The sequence below is a fragment of the Corvus brachyrhynchos genome, unplaced genomic scaffold (genome assembly GCF_000691975.1).
Source record: "Corvus brachyrhynchos isolate BGI_N302 unplaced genomic scaffold, ASM69197v1 scaffold175, whole genome shotgun sequence".
NCBI lineage: Eukaryota > Metazoa > Chordata > Aves > Passeriformes > Corvidae > Corvus > Corvus brachyrhynchos.
This window is the reverse complement of record NW_008238448.1, coordinates 3,441,082-3,459,150: the sequence shown is the minus strand read 5'-3', so window position 1 is coordinate 3,459,150 and position 18,069 is coordinate 3,441,082. Positions and strand designations below refer to the sequence as shown.

The following is an 18,069-nucleotide window of genomic DNA, read 5'->3' as shown; positions in this document are numbered from 1 at the left end:
CACGCTGCAGCGGGTGGCAGGGCACAGCCCCACGCCGCCACTCCTGTCGCCTTGCGCCTTGGTTCGCCATTGATCACCACTACAGAAACATCTGCTTGAATTTTGCAGTGGGGAAGACAAAATTATTTTAAAGGAATGCTGTTGGAACATGTAGAATCCAGTATTAGAAGTACTTTAATTTTTTTTGCACTGTAATTTTTGCTGGTATTGAATCGCCTGTAGAGTTACACAGAGAGATTGTAATTACTAGATTACTATGGGTAAAAAGTAGAAAAAAAAAGTTTCTTAAATCCTGTAAATCCTGCTGTGTGATTAGTGTTTCCCCAGGATTTTCCATTTAACTTCTTTCAGCAGCAAGCTTCCCTTCCTTTAAAGGAAGCAGTACAGGACTGACTCATATTTTCAGAGCAATTTGGCTAAGAGAATCAAATTTTAACCTGAATCTTTACTTTAAAATTAATGATGAATGAAAGTGTTTTAAAAAACCCCATGCTAAGGGTTAGAAATATCTTCAAAACTTAATTTTAATATAAGCTTCTTCTGTAGGCAGTTTTTGTTGATTTGTTTGGTCTTACCATTATAAAACCCAGCATAGAAATATCTTGTCAATGCATGAAACCCTCAAATCAAAATTACTAGAAACTGAGAAATACATCAAAAATAATCCCAGCCTAGTTTTACTGTGCAAGGCAAGACACATAAATAGTAGATGGAAAAATTGAAAAGTCTACTCAATTCATAACAATCCCTCAGCAATGTAGGCTCAACTCCTCACAATTCTAATTAGTCAGATTTTACTCAAGTCCAAGAGCTAGTCAAGTGAGAAAAAGAAACAGGATTTGACCTGCAGCAGCTTTTACCTAATATCATGAAAACATTGTATCAGCATTCATTATTAAATCAGGCACAATCACTTTCGTTCTGTCACAATTTAGAATGCATGTGTGCTGGAAGGCAGTAAAAATGCTAATTTTTTAATGTTAGATTACAATGAATTTCAATCATGCTGGAAGATCTACTTTCTAGTGTAAGATCTTTTATTACTTAAAATACAAATCACATCTGGCATGTGATTTTTGCTAGATAACATTTTTCCATTCCTGCCCTTTGGTAGTTAATAGATTAGAGCCTACATGAATGAATGCTGCCATCTAGTGAGAATTCAGCAGGCATGGAATCCAGCAACGTCCACACACAAACCCCAACAGCTAAGCATGGTTGCTCTTAAATTTTTTAACTGCTTCCACTTCCAAAACTTTAAAATATGTATATTTGAATTCTCATTATGCACTAACGCCTAACAGATAAAAGAAAAAAAGAATTATGTGATCCAATTTGAAAGTTCTGCAGGTTTAGACTCTTTAATTTCAAGAGAGGAAACTTCTGAGGTAAAAATAGATAGTTTACAATGCCTCTAAAAGTTACACTAAAAATTCAAAACAAGCACCAGAGATGACTATGAGTTTGTCTCCTGTAATGTCTTTGCCCAAGGGCTTTGCTGATCTCAAGAAATCCACAGCACAAAGCACCCACCTCATTCCCATATGTGTACATGAGACACATTCCTTTCATATTCTTACAGGTACAGAGATCTGTAGGCAGGGGAGACCACTCAAATTTCAAAATAGGAAAGCCTGAGACACATAGGGAGATTTGCCTACCCTGGAACAGCATCCACCCCCTGCACAGGTCCTCACTTACCACCTGAGACCCCAGGGGAGGAGGCAGGCATTGGATTTGTCCCACTGTAAAGATTTTATGCTTGATTTTGAAGAAAGATTAGGAGTACAGATTCAATTATAATCAGGTTACACACTTAAATGCCAACACTAAATGTTTTGAGGAGATTATTACTCCATGGGACTAGGTTGTCACATTGACCAAGCCAAGGCTGACCTCTGGAGAGATGAGATTCTCCTTGATTTTATCAGTATTCCCCTGCATTTGGGGAACCCAGAAATAGGCTTCACAAAAATATTGACAGGGTTAAAAATATTGACAGGAGAAGCAGGTCTCGATTTTGAGGTCTCGTTGCAACTCTCCCTGTTTTTAAGGGGGCAATTATATCTTATCCTTTTCTGCCTTTCTGAAATGGAAGATGCTGACACCAGACTGCTCCCTGGCCCCAGTCAGAGAAGACAAGACAGAGATGTCCTCTTGCATCCCAGTGACTGCTACACCTGAACAGCGAGGCCAACAAGGAGGTGCAAGTCAGTGCAACACGTACTGGAAAGAGAGCAAGCATCTCTTTCATAAAGCCATGAGCACTAAGTCATTTAACAACTTACCTTCCATTTCCAAAGCAAAGAATCAAGTGCTTAGGGAACAGATCCAATCCTACTGTTAATTTCAACGGGTGTGAATAGAGTGGCCATGCCCTGAAAATTACACTGATAACTTACAGGAAAGAAGAGATTCTAATGCTAATGAGTGACACGAACATCATTTGTGGACAAACTCTTCACTGCCTGCAGTTAACCGAGGGCAGCATTCCAAGAGTGCCACTCTTCAGCAGAGAAAATACAAATTTCTGGACTTACGTGCAGGCATAGTCTTGCAGATCAGAAACATAGTTGCACACTCCCCCATGGAGGCAGTATGATTCGTACGAAGGAGGGCATCCTACAGGATCGCCTTGCACAGCGTTTGTAGTGTATCCATTGCTGACAGCAGTTGGGGCAATGGTAGATTCTGAAACAGAGGGTTTCACAAGGACATCGCAAACGTTTGGCCTCATTGGCAACATAATCTTATGAAAGAACTTCAAGGTACAAAACTAGGTAAAAATATCTAATTTCTATTAATTACTAGTGTTTCACCTTTTTGCTTATGTTGTTATCAAATTTAGGCAAACGGAAATTTAGATCAAATTGTTAGATATGCTTGATTTTTAGATTTACAGTGAAAGACCTGCAGTGATTGACTGAGTTCTGTCTATTTAGATGTGTGAGTCCAGCTCTGAAGAAAAATTGCACCAACTGTCTAGATGCTTACTCTGAAATAATTTTTGCAATTTATGCAGCTTTGGCATATGGTGAATCTCTACCACACATAAATTACCAGAGTCAGAGGTAGAGGTGAAGGGTGACTTTATTTCATGCACTTGGATCTCAGACTCAGAAGTTTTCACAAGCAACTTGTCATTCTTATGCAGATTATTTCTACTCTGCTACCATCCAGTCGATTGCATCTCTGTGTGATGGCAGAACACATTTTTATTGTTTCAGGCTAGCTCGGGTACAGATGACAGCATCACTGGGGGAGCAAGGAACCCTGGGGTGCAGGCAACCCTATTGACCCAGTTCTTCAAAGGGTTCTGTAGCCTGCTCTGAATCACACGTGCTGCCACCCACACAGCTATCCAAACTAGCTAGTTTTAAAGGTAGCACTAATATCTCTCTGCACAGCATGACCACAGTGCAGACATGCCCTTACAGAAAAGGAGTGTTTTCATGCCTACTTTGATGCTACAACAAGTCTATAGGTCAGAACAAAACAGCTACATGGCAAAGAATTTCCAGCAGTATGGATTAGCAGAGACATGCCTAATCATTCTCATACAATTGTGGGATCAGTTCTATGACTCACACTAGTTTTATTGCAACATGACCTTCAATGACATTTGGGTCTTAAAATTTCATTAGCAGGAGAACTGCCATGGCAAAGAGCCTGAATGGAAAGGGATGAGTGATTGTAGTGAACCCCAGGTGTGTGTGCATTCAGAAAAGAAAATTTCATCTTGCTAAAAGAACTAAAACAATTTATTAACACCTGTGAAGACCTGGGATCAGACTGACAGATGAGGGACCTAGGAAACATTGCTTCCAAGTCATGCATCATTTAAAATCATAATTTCCTGAGTGACACCTGAAACTATTGAACAATTAAGTAACTGAAATGGGAGTGGGAATCCTGATGGGTGTTCTATTTAAGAAAGCCACAATTTCCTTGTTTTTCTGAAGAAACAGCTTTGTGACAGCCACACAATGTCCCTCCATCATCAGAAAGTTACTCAATCTGCAGTAAAATTCACCCTGACCAAGAAGGGTGACACAGAATAAAACAATGAGTCACTCTCATTTTCAAGGATTGCAGCTACCACATTGAGGCACTAAAATGAGGGTCGGATAGTCACTAGTGCTGAACCATCAGGAGTTCCCTTCAGTAAATTGGTAATCAGATTTTCTAAGGAGTTTCAGAGCCCTTCTGAACAATTAGTGCCTGTAACTGAGAGACAAGCTTATACTGAGGAATCAAATGGCACTTAAATCATGTGCATTTCCTGTGCTAGCCTTCTGCAGAGTAACAGAAGGCACAGGGAGTTTGAAAAATGGCACAGGCTGAAATTACCCCCCAAAAATATTACTTCCAAGGAGTATTTACTTCTGCTGTTGATTGTAAATGACACTTGATAGATTTGTTGTTACATTTAGACAGTAAAAATTCACATTGAATCTTAATGTAGATATTTCCTAACTAAACTCGGATCTGTTTTCCTTGGTCCACTACAAAACAGCCTCCTAAAGGCAATGCTAAATGGATCCACAAGCTGGTCAGAGTGTTACTGTGCAGGGATCCTTTAGTTTCCAGGTACAACAATTTATCCAAGAACACAGTTCTTAATTTAGGGCCACTTTGTTTTATTTACTCATTCTATTTACTCACTGCAGCCGATGCCAGTTCCAGAGGCATGATCAGCACACGAGCAAGTGAAGTTTCCTTCTGTATTTGTGCAGGTCATGTTCTCTCCACAGGTGTGGGACCCCATCTTGCACTCATCAATATCTGTCACCCAAAGAGTCTGCAGTTAGAAGAACGAAATGGCTCAGAGCATCAGTTAAAAGGGCAGCAGTTGCAGCACTGCGGTCCCCAGGCAGTGGGGAAAAACACCAAAGATCTCTCCTTCTGCAAGTATGCCTTCATGGAAAACCCAATGGAAAAGCAACCAGCGTACTTTCTATAGCAAGAGCATGCTGTGCTGCTGCAGAAACTCTCCACAGGGAGAAGGAGGGAAAGGCTTCCCCACGAAGTGGAACAAATACAGTAGAGTTGAAGAAGAGAATTATTTGTACCAGATGAATTCTCCTGGCATTGCTAGTCATAGCTTGCAGCCTGGATCCATATGTCTGCAGTAACACAGCAGAAGGGTTTGGGAGTGGGGAGCTGCCCACCCCTGCACCACCCACCTAGTTCAGCCTGAACAAAAAGTTTGGGTAGAAGAAAAGTGTCTAGAAACCTCCAGGTTTATTCAGTTTGTGTAAACACTTCTATGAGTGAGGGTTTGAATGACTGTGAAGAGGCTCCCTGACTACAAGAGTTTGCAGGCTCAGAGACCATGTTAGGCTTGTATTTATCTCTCACTCCCTCCTGCCTCCACTCCTCTGCAAAGCCCACAGCAGCAGCTCCTGCCAGGCTGGCACCTGCACACTGCTAAGTGCCAAAGCACTCCCCTCAAAGGTGAAACCTTTGGTTTATATGGCAGAGTTTGGGAACCTCTGATTCATTTTATGAACTGTCAGCAGAGTACATGTGCCAGATCTACTTCAGGGAATCACAGATCTGTTACCCCAATTTCTGTGAAATGATTGCTTAAGCTGCTGGGAATTTTTCTACAGTAAAATTAACAGGCTCTGGCTCAAAACAGTCTAGAAAATTCAGAACACTTTTAAATACAAAAAGAAAAAAAAAACAAAAACAAAAAAAAATGAAAAGGGGGAACACAACTGCTGCAGCATATTTCAAGAAATGTAATTTCACCAAGACAACATACACTCACTGTGTGTTATCACTGAACACACTGTCACATTCCTGGACACTGTGCAGGCATTTACAACTGAACCACAAAATCGCTTGCCAGTTTCTGGTTTTCATAGTACATTTCAAGTCATCGAACACAAAATTAATTTTGGTTATGTTTACTTCATAATAATGCTGCATCTTCTATAAAATGCTGAGAATCTGTTTTCTGGACTTAAAGACTGCAGGAAGATAATAGACTACTTTTCAGTAACAGTGGAAGGTACTGCATCCTGAACAGCCATACCACAGTATAGTGGTAAATAAGACATTAAGAGCCCAGGGCTGCCTAAGGACTTGCCTTCTAGGTGGTGCTGGGAAGGCAAGAGGACCTTGTCACTCCTGTGTGCACTTCCAGACACCCTCAAAGACATGAGCTCTGTCTCTGACCCCTGCAGGCAGAAGGCCCTCTCGATTCCTCTACCTCTGATAGTTTCCACACTCTACCCATAATAATGATACTGTTCTTAATTTTTCAGTCGTCCTAATCAGCATTGAAGAACCAAAGTCCAGTAAAGATTATATAAGAATTGGTTCTAACTTAATGGGCTTTGAATTAGGCTATAAAGTAAAAAAGGAAAAAGAAAAGGACAAAAGAGAAGCCAAGACTCTCATAAAGCTCCGAACAAACTGTGCTAGTCAAATATTGGAGAGAAAAACCTTCCTGTTCGTATTTACCACTAAAATGGATTAAGAATTTAAGAGACGTAAGGAATGAACTAAAGACCTGGCATTAGATCTAGATGGGCAAATCAGTGGGTCTGATTATTAACAAGACTCTAAATGTACTCAAGTTGTCAGTGTCACACCTTGAACCTCATGCCTATTAAACAGACCTGGAATTATTTGATGAGTATTATGACACACTCAATACCTGCTTTCGTTTATATTCATGGCAACGATTTCCAATAAAGCTCTACTCCTTCACCTCCACTTCCCTCCTCCCCTTCACTCTTCCTCTCTCTCCTTCTATAGCCACTAAAAAGAGTGCAAACACTGAGAGGAGATATTCACTGACAACTACAGGCTTTGCATATTGATGAGTTGCTGAGGTTACCACACTTCAAACAGGGAGAAAGGAATCAAAAAGGCAGAAATGCCCCAGCCCTTCAGGCAGAGCAGAGCCCCCACACGTGCCCATACCATAGCAATGGACTCCATCTCCAGTGTAGCCTTCCAGGCATTTGCAGACGTAGCCCCCTTCCGTATTGATACAGTCGGACACGTTTCGATTGCAGCGGTCCATATTTACAGCACACTCGTCAACATCTGTGAGACAAAACAAAGGACAGGGCACGCGGGTCATGGAACCATCACATCAGTCAATGAACAGAAACATCTACACCATGGGTCTCCCTCAGACTGTGCTGTCACTTGGCATTTGTGCATCTGAAGCAAATGGGAAGAGAAGGAGAGAAGGACTTGGTGGTCTTTTTTGGTATGAAATTTGATGGGGGTGTTCTAAAATCCAAGAGAGTCAACCAGGTACTATCAACTGGAGATCACAAATACCGTTTGCTCAAAAAAAACCTGTTCAGAGGAAATGATCTCATTCCAAAAAAGCTTTATATTATAGAACCATAAGTTTGCATTAAGTTGGAGAAGACCTCTGAGAGCATTTGGAAACTTTGTTTTGCGAAGGAACACATAGGCTTAAAAAAAGTACTACAGTGAAAGAAACGTATGCCCATTTCAGTTTACAAGGTTTTTCCCTTTCTATAGCAACACAGATTCTTCTGAGTCTTCATGCTTAGCCACCAAATGGTATTTTTTCGATTTCTAAACCTTCCTCTCGGCCTTTATGAGAGAAAAGAAGTTCTTCCATTTATGTTGCAAACAAGTCCAAAAGTTTAAAGACCACCCTGAGCAATGTTTTGCATGGCTGTTAGAGTCTTTTTCTAGTGCTAGAAAGAAACTAGAGCAGCACTTTTATATAAACATTACATCAGGAATACTAATTTTGAAGAGATTCCTTATGTCTAAATTATACATCAACTATCATGTCTATGGACTGAGATTTTATAATTAGTCAATTTTAACAAATAAATACATTATACTTTTATTATCCCTGTTATTGCTTCTTAATATTAATAGGATTAACACTCATGGCTTGAGGGGAAAAAAAGGCATGTGATAATCAGCCATTTCATCTCACATGCTCTCTGCTCATCATCCCTTTCATACTATTGACCTTTCTCTGATGGCTTGCACAGCAGAGCTGCCAATGTGAAAGGAGATAGATTTTCTTCCTCTCTCCCAATCTACAATTTTTCAAAAGTTATAATAGTGTTTTTATTACCATGGCATGATTTCCCCTTCCTGGTAAATCCTTTCAAACACTGGCACATAGCACCATCTTCCAGCAAAACACACTCTGCATTGACATAACATTCTAGTGCAGTGCAGTCGTCTTCATCTACAGCATAAGAAAAACAAAAAAACCCACTGGATGTATTTGGAAATATCAAAGGAGGTACTGTATGCTTATATTAAAGAAAAACAAACAAGCTAACTAACTAACTGGCTAACTAAGAAAACCAGAACATACTGTCAAGGTTTGAAACAGCTCTCCGGGATTAATAATGACAAGCCAATACAATTATTACAGCTGTTCTCTTTGTCTAGATGGAGTTCATATGTCGTTTAGTATCAGGATTTTTGAAAATGTTATCCAAAACCTATTGTAAAATTTAATGATCTACTGTCATCAAAGATACATAGAATTCAATGGGTTTACTTTAACTTAGTTTAGAGGAATGCAATATACTTAAAAATCTAAGGGAGAGATTTCCTCAAGTGTTCCAAATTGGAAAAGTTTGTTCTCTAGACCAGGACAGTATTATCAATGTTTGTTGATATAGCCAAGGAATATAGACAAAAACAAAAAAGCAGTCCTCCCTGGAATAATTGCACAGACCCAAATTCTTGTAAGAAGGTTAAGAGCATCAGTACCACCAGTCTTGACAATGAGCCTTTCTTTCTTTAAAGTCTATGACTTCTTTCTGTTCTATAAACCTGTTCAGAGCCTCAGAGTAACTATAGGGAAGATAACTATCAGACTCTACCTGATATCATGATTTCAGTCATAAAAAAAATTATTTTCTGCTTTTCCCCATTGTCTGTATCCTTAAAAATCCCAGTGCTCCCTGTGCTCTGGAGCAGAGTCTCTGGTGGTGGCATTGGCATTACCTCCTTGTGCACAGAGACACTTCCTGAAAAAGACAAGAAAAAAGTGACATGGACTATTTAAATCTATTGAAATAGCCTTCTGATTTTCAAACACTTGTCTACTTTCCAATAATCATGGTGGTTTCCTTTTGAAATAAACATTGGTATCCTCCCAGACTAACCATTTCAAATTATTCACTCACTGGTGATTTTTCTCAAATACAAAAGAGAAGACATGTGACTCATTCCTCACAATACTTGTCAGCACTGCACACATCTTTTTCACTGCTAAAGTGCCAAGGGAAAAATTACAGTGGTCAGACAACATGTTATTGTCCCAAGGACAAAATTCCAGCATTTTCATTCTTCAGAGAAACCATCATTCCTTACATTAGAGTAAGGTGAATTTTTCCAGTGCTATCTGTCAGGATCCTCAGGGGTTTGAGGGGGGTCTTTTTGGGAGCTGGAGGACTGTACCTGCTGTTGAGTTGGAAGAACCTAGAGCATGACAGGTTTTCCCGTCTTGAGTTTTCCCAAATCCTGGATGGCACTTGCAATGGACAATTCCAAAACTGTTTTCACAGATCTGATCACAGCCTCCATTCTCATAAAGGCAAGGATTTGTCCCTAATGAGGAAAAACAGGAAACTTAACAAGCTGCTTCTTCAGTCAACATCGCTGTTTAGACATGCACAGTTGAAGCAGTTGGAAAAGAGTAAGGACTGACAAAAGCTAAGATTTTTTAAATTTTATTATTTTTATTTAACAGACTCATATAGTAAAGCACAGAAGTTATCACCTAGCCCCTGGCAGGAGAAGAGATTCATGCACTCTGTATCTAATACCTGTAACACATTTTTTTATTAGTTTATTTCCTTTATTTCTCCTTTAATATTTAGAGTCCTAATTTTACAAGGACATAAGGAACCTTACCTTCTCTCAATCCTGGTCTATTGAAATACTCTTTTCTGCTTACGGGGAGACTGTTCCCAACAGAAAATCAAATTACTTGATCAAAAACTAATAGATCTCACAAAATCTTTCTCCATGTCATTTATTATTATTGGTGTGTGCAGGGTGCTAATAGACTAGGATAAATAGGAATTGAAAGACTGTGGTAGACTCATGGCAATTGATCAGCATCTATTCTTGGGCATGAACATAAATCTGCCAGCATTCCTTGGACACATGCCCACATGATACTTTCAATAAATGCCAATCTGACTATGCAAGGCTTTTTAAAGAGTCTGTTTCTGAGAAGATAATCCTTTCCCCAGGGACATCTATTCTACTGATATCAGTGAACAGGAGGAGGCTGGAAGGGAATGACTGCTTAATTTTTGCAGTATACCTGGTTTCGCCAAAGGATGAACTACAACCATTGATGAGGGTCTCAGCATGCTGCCTCGAAGACGTACCCTGTTTTGGCCGGTCTTCTTGTCCACCCTCACTAGTGATGGCCTAGCCCAGTCAGAAAACCACAGGTGGTCCTCAAACACCGCTACAGCAAAAGGGTGGCCTACAAAGACACGAGGTTTATCATTTCCACATCTGTAGGACATACACAAGAAACCCTGTAAAGGAAAGCATTATCTGCATATAGGTCCACTTCTAACACAGGGGCCTAGCCATAGCCAGTGCTCCACTTTGATTTCTCATGGAGAGGGATAAGTGGCTGTGAGCAGGGGACCACGGGCACATGTTATTTGTGCTCTTAGCAAAGGAGGCTATGACACTTGCCTGACTCAGTACAGTCTCTACACTTCTGCTGACTTCCAACCAGATCTAGTTCACAGGATGCTTCTACCTCATACATCATCATTTCTTGAGGCAGCATTGGGACCAGCCTTTCAGAATTGGGGTACCTCCCTCCTCTGTCTCCAAGTGGCCCAGCACAGAGCTGCTGAGGTACACAGTTCCTTCTGTGGTCTTCACATAACAAGGAGGAAAGGAGCTCAGGGCGTGTGTCATCCTGCATAAGCAACCTGGCATGAGGCAGCCTGGGAGCTACAGATACTGCAGCCACAGACTCGTGGTAGGGCCCCAAAGCCAGTGTGTGGTCTCTGCAAGTGCCAAAAGTACACACAAGTGCAATGCAGGGGGGCCACACACGCATATAACCAGCCAACATAAACCATGGGAGGCAATAGGTCATCCAGGTAGCTTCCTCTCTTTTCACTGATGACAACAAGATCCTAGACACCAGCTTTAACCAGGCATCTAACAATTACATGACTAACAATGTGAGAAATTCCACCCCAAGTTCAGAGCACAGGAACTTTTCCTTGGTGGCACAGCATTACGTGCACTAGGAAAACTCAGATCCTCAGTTTGACTTTCAGAGATAAGCTCAGCAATTCAGAATCCACAGGAAAATTTCATATATATAATGGCAGACATAAAGATTTTTACAAAATGATTCTGACTCTTTCTAATCCTTCATGATAGAAAATTGTCATTAGTCCATATGGGATGATGCATTTTTTCTATACACTCAGAAATCTCCTGCTTTCAAGGCAGCCTTTGGGCAAGATACTTGCAATGGAAGGTAAGAACACATGCTGTTCTTCCATGGATGTACACCTGGCTTCAGAGTGGATGCTTCCTGGCTGAAGCAGGTTTGCTTTGTTCTGGTCCTTAGAGCCTCAGTGTGCATTGCAGTCTGATCCCCTCTGAAAAGTATGTTTTGTAAGCACATGGTTTTTATGATCTGTGCTTTTGCTTCTTAATGTAAGACCTCAATTAGGTGATGTTTAATTTCAGTAAAGAAATTGGGATCCCAATATATATTGGCTTAAAAAAAATTTTTTGAATCAAAGACAAGCAAAGAAGCAAACAAAAGGTCAGATAAATTAGAACCTTGGGGAAGGAGTATGTGTTACTATATCTTAAATTCACCTCAAATGAACTGAAAAAACCACTCCTTTAAAAAGAAATTTATAAGACCCTTTTTAAGTGTTCTTAAGTGTTACATTGAAGAGTGTATTGTTGGCACCTCACTGCCTCCACTGACCCATTCTCAATCACTGACCTTGGTTCTTACCTTTTCATTCCACTAAATTTGGACAACTAGACCAAGATCTAGATACTGTTCTCACCCAAACATTTGCTCACAATTTTTGCACTATTCCCAAACAGCACCCTGCTTTGACCAGCAATTTATTAACCTCTTATTTTGCAAATACATTAAGGATTAAAATTAGAAGCGTAGTGTCAGTCAGTGGAGATAGCAGGAACAGTGCAAATGCAACCCACTGCATAAACAAAAGGGATGCTTGTGTTCTTCGTTGCCTTGGGCAGGTTACTACAGGCTGGTTTACTCACAGCTGAAAACGGGCTTAGGCGGAAGAGCAGAAATAATTTACCTATTTTTGAATGCAGCTCTACTGAATGAGCTCTCAGTACAGGGGCACTAGAGGGAGCTGCTGTAATAAAAACTCATGTTACAGCCCAACATGCCACCTTCCCGTCCTCCAGTGTACGGCTGTTCAGAACAAAAACTGAATTCTGGTCTCACTAACAGCATTAGCAAAATATCAGGACATGCTTCTCTAAATTCATACCCCTACAGGTCTTCATCTCTTTCACTTCCTTGCATACAGAGGTTGATGTCCTTTTCTCTCACCTCCAAACAGCCGTATCACTGCTCCATTCTCATAGTCCATGTTTCTATAGTGCTCCTAGCTCTCCTTCTTTGTTTTCTCCCTGTAAGACACTGTCTTACTCCTTGTGGGGAAACAAAATGAAACTTTGATCAGACTTCAAGGTTCTCCTTTGCAGATCTGCTGCAAGGTGGAGCATACAGCAGAATATGCACAGCAGGGGAAGACAGAGGAAGGCTGGAAACTCTCTCAGGCTTTTTGATGTCGTATAAACTGGAGAACACTGATTCCTCGAGGAACTCACTCTCCTCACCTTCAAAGGAGTGGGAGGGTATCTGACTTAGGTGATGAACACAAGCCTTCCCAGAGCACAGACTCGAACAGAGGCTGCTCAACAGAGTAACCATAAAGTTACCCACGGCAGTCATGGTATTGAGCTACAAGTCCTCAGTCTGCCCATGTTTTGTATGCACACCTACAAAATGGTCCCCAGAGAGATGCCATGATCAAAAGGAATTGCCCTCTTCAGAAACTGTTTTGCTGTGTACAAGATTCTTAAACACATGGTTTACTTTAGGAGTGGTACAACATCAGCTCCTTGTTGCCAACACTTCTGTTCTCTTCCTCCAGGACAACACAGTTATGTGTCATGCAGTAGAAATCTCAGTCATAAAAACCACCAGCATTTTGTAAAATCATTTTTCATTTGCTATCAATTGTGTGTTTAGACTCATTCCAGTGTTCAACATTGCAGATGCAGGTTTGTTGCTCAAGGACCTTAGCAATCCACGTTAATTCCATTTCTTCTTATGTCAATATAACTCCCTGATGCAATAAGCACAGCAAAACCTGAGTTAAACTAAGCAGCCACGCATGGGAAAAACAAATGACATTTTTAATGTTTTGATTCTTTTCATTCTTTTGTGAAGGCAGAGAAGTCCTTCAAAGTGACTCATTAATAAAATCAGTGAGTGTTAGAAAGACATACTTTTGCTAAAATGAATAGAAGTCAGCTGGGTAACAGAGTGAAGAACTTAAGTGCTGTCATTAACCCCAACAGAGAGTTGCATGGGATATACAGCACAGCAGCTGGCCAGTAATTTACATGCACATATGCAGATGTAGATGCACATGGACAAGCAGCAGTAGATAATTATCAACCCCAAAGCCTCACCTACATCATTCTGTGCAAGAATTCGACGACCAGAACCATCCAGGTTTGCGCTCTCAACCACAGCCTGTTTAGCATCACACCAGTACAACTTGTCAGCCAGGTAGTCAAGAGCAATTCCACTGGGCCACACCAGGCCAGTGCTGGCTATGACCCAGCGATCGAAGCCTTCTAATGAAGAGCTGTCAATCCGCGGGTTGACCCCCATGTCAGTCCAGAATAATCTCCTTCAGAAAACAAAATGAATACAGGAAGTCAGTAAGTAAATGTTTGTCCTCCTCTCCATGGAGTTCTTTCAAAGCAGAAAGGTCAGATCAGAGCAATACAGCCCTGAGTCACAGGAGAAAAAGGGCACACTTCAAGCAAACATATTGGCTGCTGATCTTTTCATACTTGCCATAAGACTCCAGGTGATTACACTGGGACTTATGCAGAATCCTTACTCTGTTCACTGGCATGAAACCTTTGGAAAACAGCTCCTGACTATGCTAACTGCCAGCTGTTCATATCTGCTTTTGTATTTTCCATGTGACAGCTGATGGTGGTTTAGACCACAGAAAATGATGCATTAGCCAGACCCTTGCCTAAACAAAGATGTAACAATACACAGCTGAAACCAAAATTACCCATTACCCATGGAAAACAAGCAAGAGTAGGCAGGTTGTTTTAAAAAAAAACAGACCAGAGTATCAGACCCAGAGCCTTTCTCTTTTTAATAAAATCGTGACTCTCGGGGTCTCCCTCTAGACTCCTGTGTGTTACTCACTGAGTGTTTAGTGATTTTCAATGACTATGCTAGAAGGTAACTCAAAATGGGGACAGCTAAAATTGTAAATAATGTCTGAAGTTTGGGCTCATCTTCCCAGGCATCAGTTGCCTCTGTCAGGTTTACTGAAATTATTATTATAAGGGATTCACTTAGATTTAATTACAGAAGCAGTTTTGCTCCAGTCATGCAGGGATCAGTATTTTTAAGAGCCTTGATTGTGTTTCACATCCCTCTTAAATATTTACAGCTATGGACATTGTCATAATGCCTGTTCATCCTTTCATCATTAACTTTCTAAAAAGAAAGGTTTTAGTGATGTTTCCTCCTCCCTTTCCCTTTGCACTTTTTTCCTCTACAAATAATTTTAATAAACAATCTTCCAGAAGCTAGCTTTCTTCAAAGTTTTCCTGAAAAATGTCTCTATAGCATTCAACCTCTACTGAAAGATTCTTTCAGGTCTTTTATGTCCAGAGGCAAGCTAAAAAAACATCCTCCCAACCCTGCTTCTTTATTTGATTAATCGGTACTTAGTTACAGCAGGATATGAGCATCAAAACAAAATTTGAAAGACCAGATTTAAAATGCTCCTACTACAAGCATATTGACTGAAATCCATGGGACTTTGCCATTGATTGAAATAGCCAGAATTTCATCAGGAATTTGAATGGCTAAAACTCCTGTGATCATTTCAACACTAATTAAGAAGATATAAGGTGCATTTTAAACAAGAAATCTCCAGAACAGTAAATTAGGTTTAGTTTTCTCTGAAACTGAAACGCGAACCAAAAAATGGCTGTTTTGTAAGCACTACTGGTTAAAAGTGATTACTTTCTTCACACTAATAGATATGGAACTATCAAAGTTTCTAGTGTGGTACCTACAGCTGTCAGTGACCTCAGTTGCTCATGCTTTTCTTTAGCTTAAACTGCATACAGTATCATTAATGCTTCTATTACTTTCTTCTAAAATCTATATGAGAAATGAACATGTCCCAACTCATGACAGAAACCCTGCAATAAAACATTACAGTTCACACAACTCTGCAAGGCAATGACCAACCCAGCACAAGACTAATGCACGTTTTGACTGCCAAAAAGGGCAAGGCTTGCATGCTCATTTTAAAAAATCCTCCACAAGTATTGCATGATTTACTGTGTTTATCACTCCTTACTTAGCAAATGGGTGAATGGCAATCCCTCGGGGCTGGGAGAGATCCTCCCAGATGATCATTTTTCTTTGCATTCCATTCAGATTGCTCCTTTCAATGCACACCTTCCTGCAACACAGAGCACTGTTAGGCCCTCCCTGCTATCTTTTTTAATTATCTTCTTGGGCTGAATGTACTAAGATTTTGCATTGCTTTAGTTTAGTTGTAATAAATAATTTCCCAGTGACAGGAAGTAATCCTCCTGATGTGGGATGTCTAGTTGTTTTATCAACAAGTAATTCATGTTACAGCTTCATTATCTGGTCCAGGGCATGATGATAAAATACCTGCTGCTCTGCAGAAGACATGAAGTTCTCCTTCTTTGGGCGAATAATGAATTGCAAGTATGATTACTAATAGAGAAATGCTAGCTTTGAAGGGAGTCAGGAGGAAAACCAGCTCCTAACTGAATACCATTACCAAATGTATAAAGAATTTTTTTAAATTAGTACATTTACATAGCATTTTTCATCCAGAAATCACTGGTCATTTTACATATTACATCTATTTTGCAGGAAAGAATGAGGCTAAGAGTCTTAAGATTGCTCATACACTGGCAATCTTCCAATTCACCTTTTTTCCCGAAAACTGATTTTATTGCTGCAATATTCACCTTGCCAAAGAAATACCAGCATCTACCTGCAAGCAAGCCTACAGCCTTCCATGCTTCTTTGAACCTTCAAAGAAAGGCTCCACAGAGATGGAAGGAGAAATATATTCCTGGAAATGTGAAATACAAGCAAGTAAATGCAGTGGGTGAAAAGGAAGTCGCAGGTTCAAATTCTCACATTCTCCCTGAACTCTTGTCCTATGGAGAGAAGCACCATAATCTCCCATTTCACAAGAAACGTGGGCATATTTCTACAGCAGCACAGTCATGTGACAAGATTGTACCTCGAAGCAAGGAAGTAGACTAGCAGAATGTTTAAAATGGAGAAGGAGGTTGAAATTATTTTTTATTGACTAATGAATTATGGATCATACTGAAAGCTCATGACCACTCTCCAAGGAGTCTTCATTACTTGTTGTGATCTGACACTGCCTTTTCATCAAAGGTCAGTTTTGTTTCCCTCTGCACATAAGGTTAGGTATCAGCTGAAAGGTGGTCATATTGTCTGGCAGTGGTCATTCCTCTTTTATCAGAGATAATAAAAAAAGGCTCCCCAATAGCATGGTTCTAGCTGCCAACAACACTGATTTCTGTCCAAGACGTGCTCAGTACAGTAATATTCTTTTTTATATGAATATATAAAGATATACCTATACACACACACATGCAGTGTATGTATATAAAGAAGAGTGTAAGCAAATATATTCACACCCGCATGTGCACATACGTGTTTGTATATATGCAGTGCATGCTTTAGATTCCTTGCAACTGAGTCCAAACCCTTGCTTTCTGGAAAGACAAAGATAAAAATACAATAGCAGGCTGAAAGTGAACTTCCAGCATTTTAGTTTTAAAGATCCTTCCTACTGTATATACTTGAGACTACAACTACCCAGTCAGAATGTGAAGCACTCCCGAATTAGAGTGATATCTCAGCTATTTCTGTATCAGCAGTCATTTATTCCAAATATTTTATGGCATGCTTCAACATAAATGCACTGTGGAGCATGTACCCTCTGTCTGTCCAATACAATTTACGGTTAATCCAGTCCACAGCAAGGCCTTCGGGTGTATCTATAGCTTCATGAATAACCTTTTCACGATCTGAACCATCCAGATTAGCTCGTTCTATCCATTTCAGGGCGATATGGGCAAAGTAAATCTGTAAATAAATAACAGATGAGGTGTCATTAGTTCCCATCTCACTTTCTACTCTCCCCCCCTGTCTAGTATCTCCATTTCTAAAATACCTTTTTCATCTTGGAAATTCCCTAAACCGCTTATTCACAAAAGGCTGCACAGGTAACCCGTGATCCCTGATCAAGTAAAAAAGCACTTATCCTTCAACCAGGATGACTTCTACAGGCAGCTTGTGCTTAGCTGTAAATCCTGGTTGCCCTATATACAGCCCTCTACATATCCTGTGGTTTTGTTTCAGCCAGCAGCTACTTCACATGAAGCACAGCTGAGGAAGCAAAAGTTGGAGAAGGCAAAAAGAAGGACCTTGTCATTTCACTGGCTGCTTATGTTGAAAACAGAGAAGCATGGAGAAGAGAGTAGAGCTCTATGCATATCAAGGAGCTGGGAAGGGGAAAAGGAGTAAAAAAATTTGCTTCTATTTTTTCCCCTCCTTCATCTTGCAGCTATCTTAATTTTTACTGGGTGTCTATTCTGTAACGCTCTAACATTTCTAGGAGAGGTTTTTTAGTTTGGGGTCAAAAGAAAAGTTCCTTGCTGGTAGGGAAA

At 40.3% G+C, this 18,069-nt stretch overlaps 1 protein-coding gene across 1 annotated transcript in view; it reads right to left on the bottom strand.

The window, feature by feature from the left end:
- EGF (epidermal growth factor) overlaps nt 1-18,069 on the bottom strand; it is a 59,323-nt gene that overhangs the window by 10,403 nt on the left and 30,851 nt on the right. Inside the window, exons 12-21 of the mRNA XM_017736736.1 lie at nt 17,337-17,485; nt 15,678-15,782; nt 13,741-13,964; nt 10,316-10,483; nt 9,442-9,591; nt 8,862-9,008; nt 8,096-8,212; nt 6,940-7,065; nt 4,666-4,785; nt 2,541-2,691 (exon numbers count right to left, since the gene is read on the bottom strand). Of these exons, the coding sequence (XP_017592225.1) occupies nt 2,541-2,691; nt 4,666-4,785; nt 6,940-7,065; nt 8,096-8,212; nt 8,862-9,008; nt 9,442-9,591; nt 10,316-10,483; nt 13,741-13,964; nt 15,678-15,782; nt 17,337-17,485 (1,457 nt within the window). The remainder of the gene's footprint in view (nt 1-2,540; nt 2,692-4,665; nt 4,786-6,939; nt 7,066-8,095; nt 8,213-8,861; nt 9,009-9,441; nt 9,592-10,315; nt 10,484-13,740; nt 13,965-15,677; nt 15,783-17,336; nt 17,486-18,069) is intronic.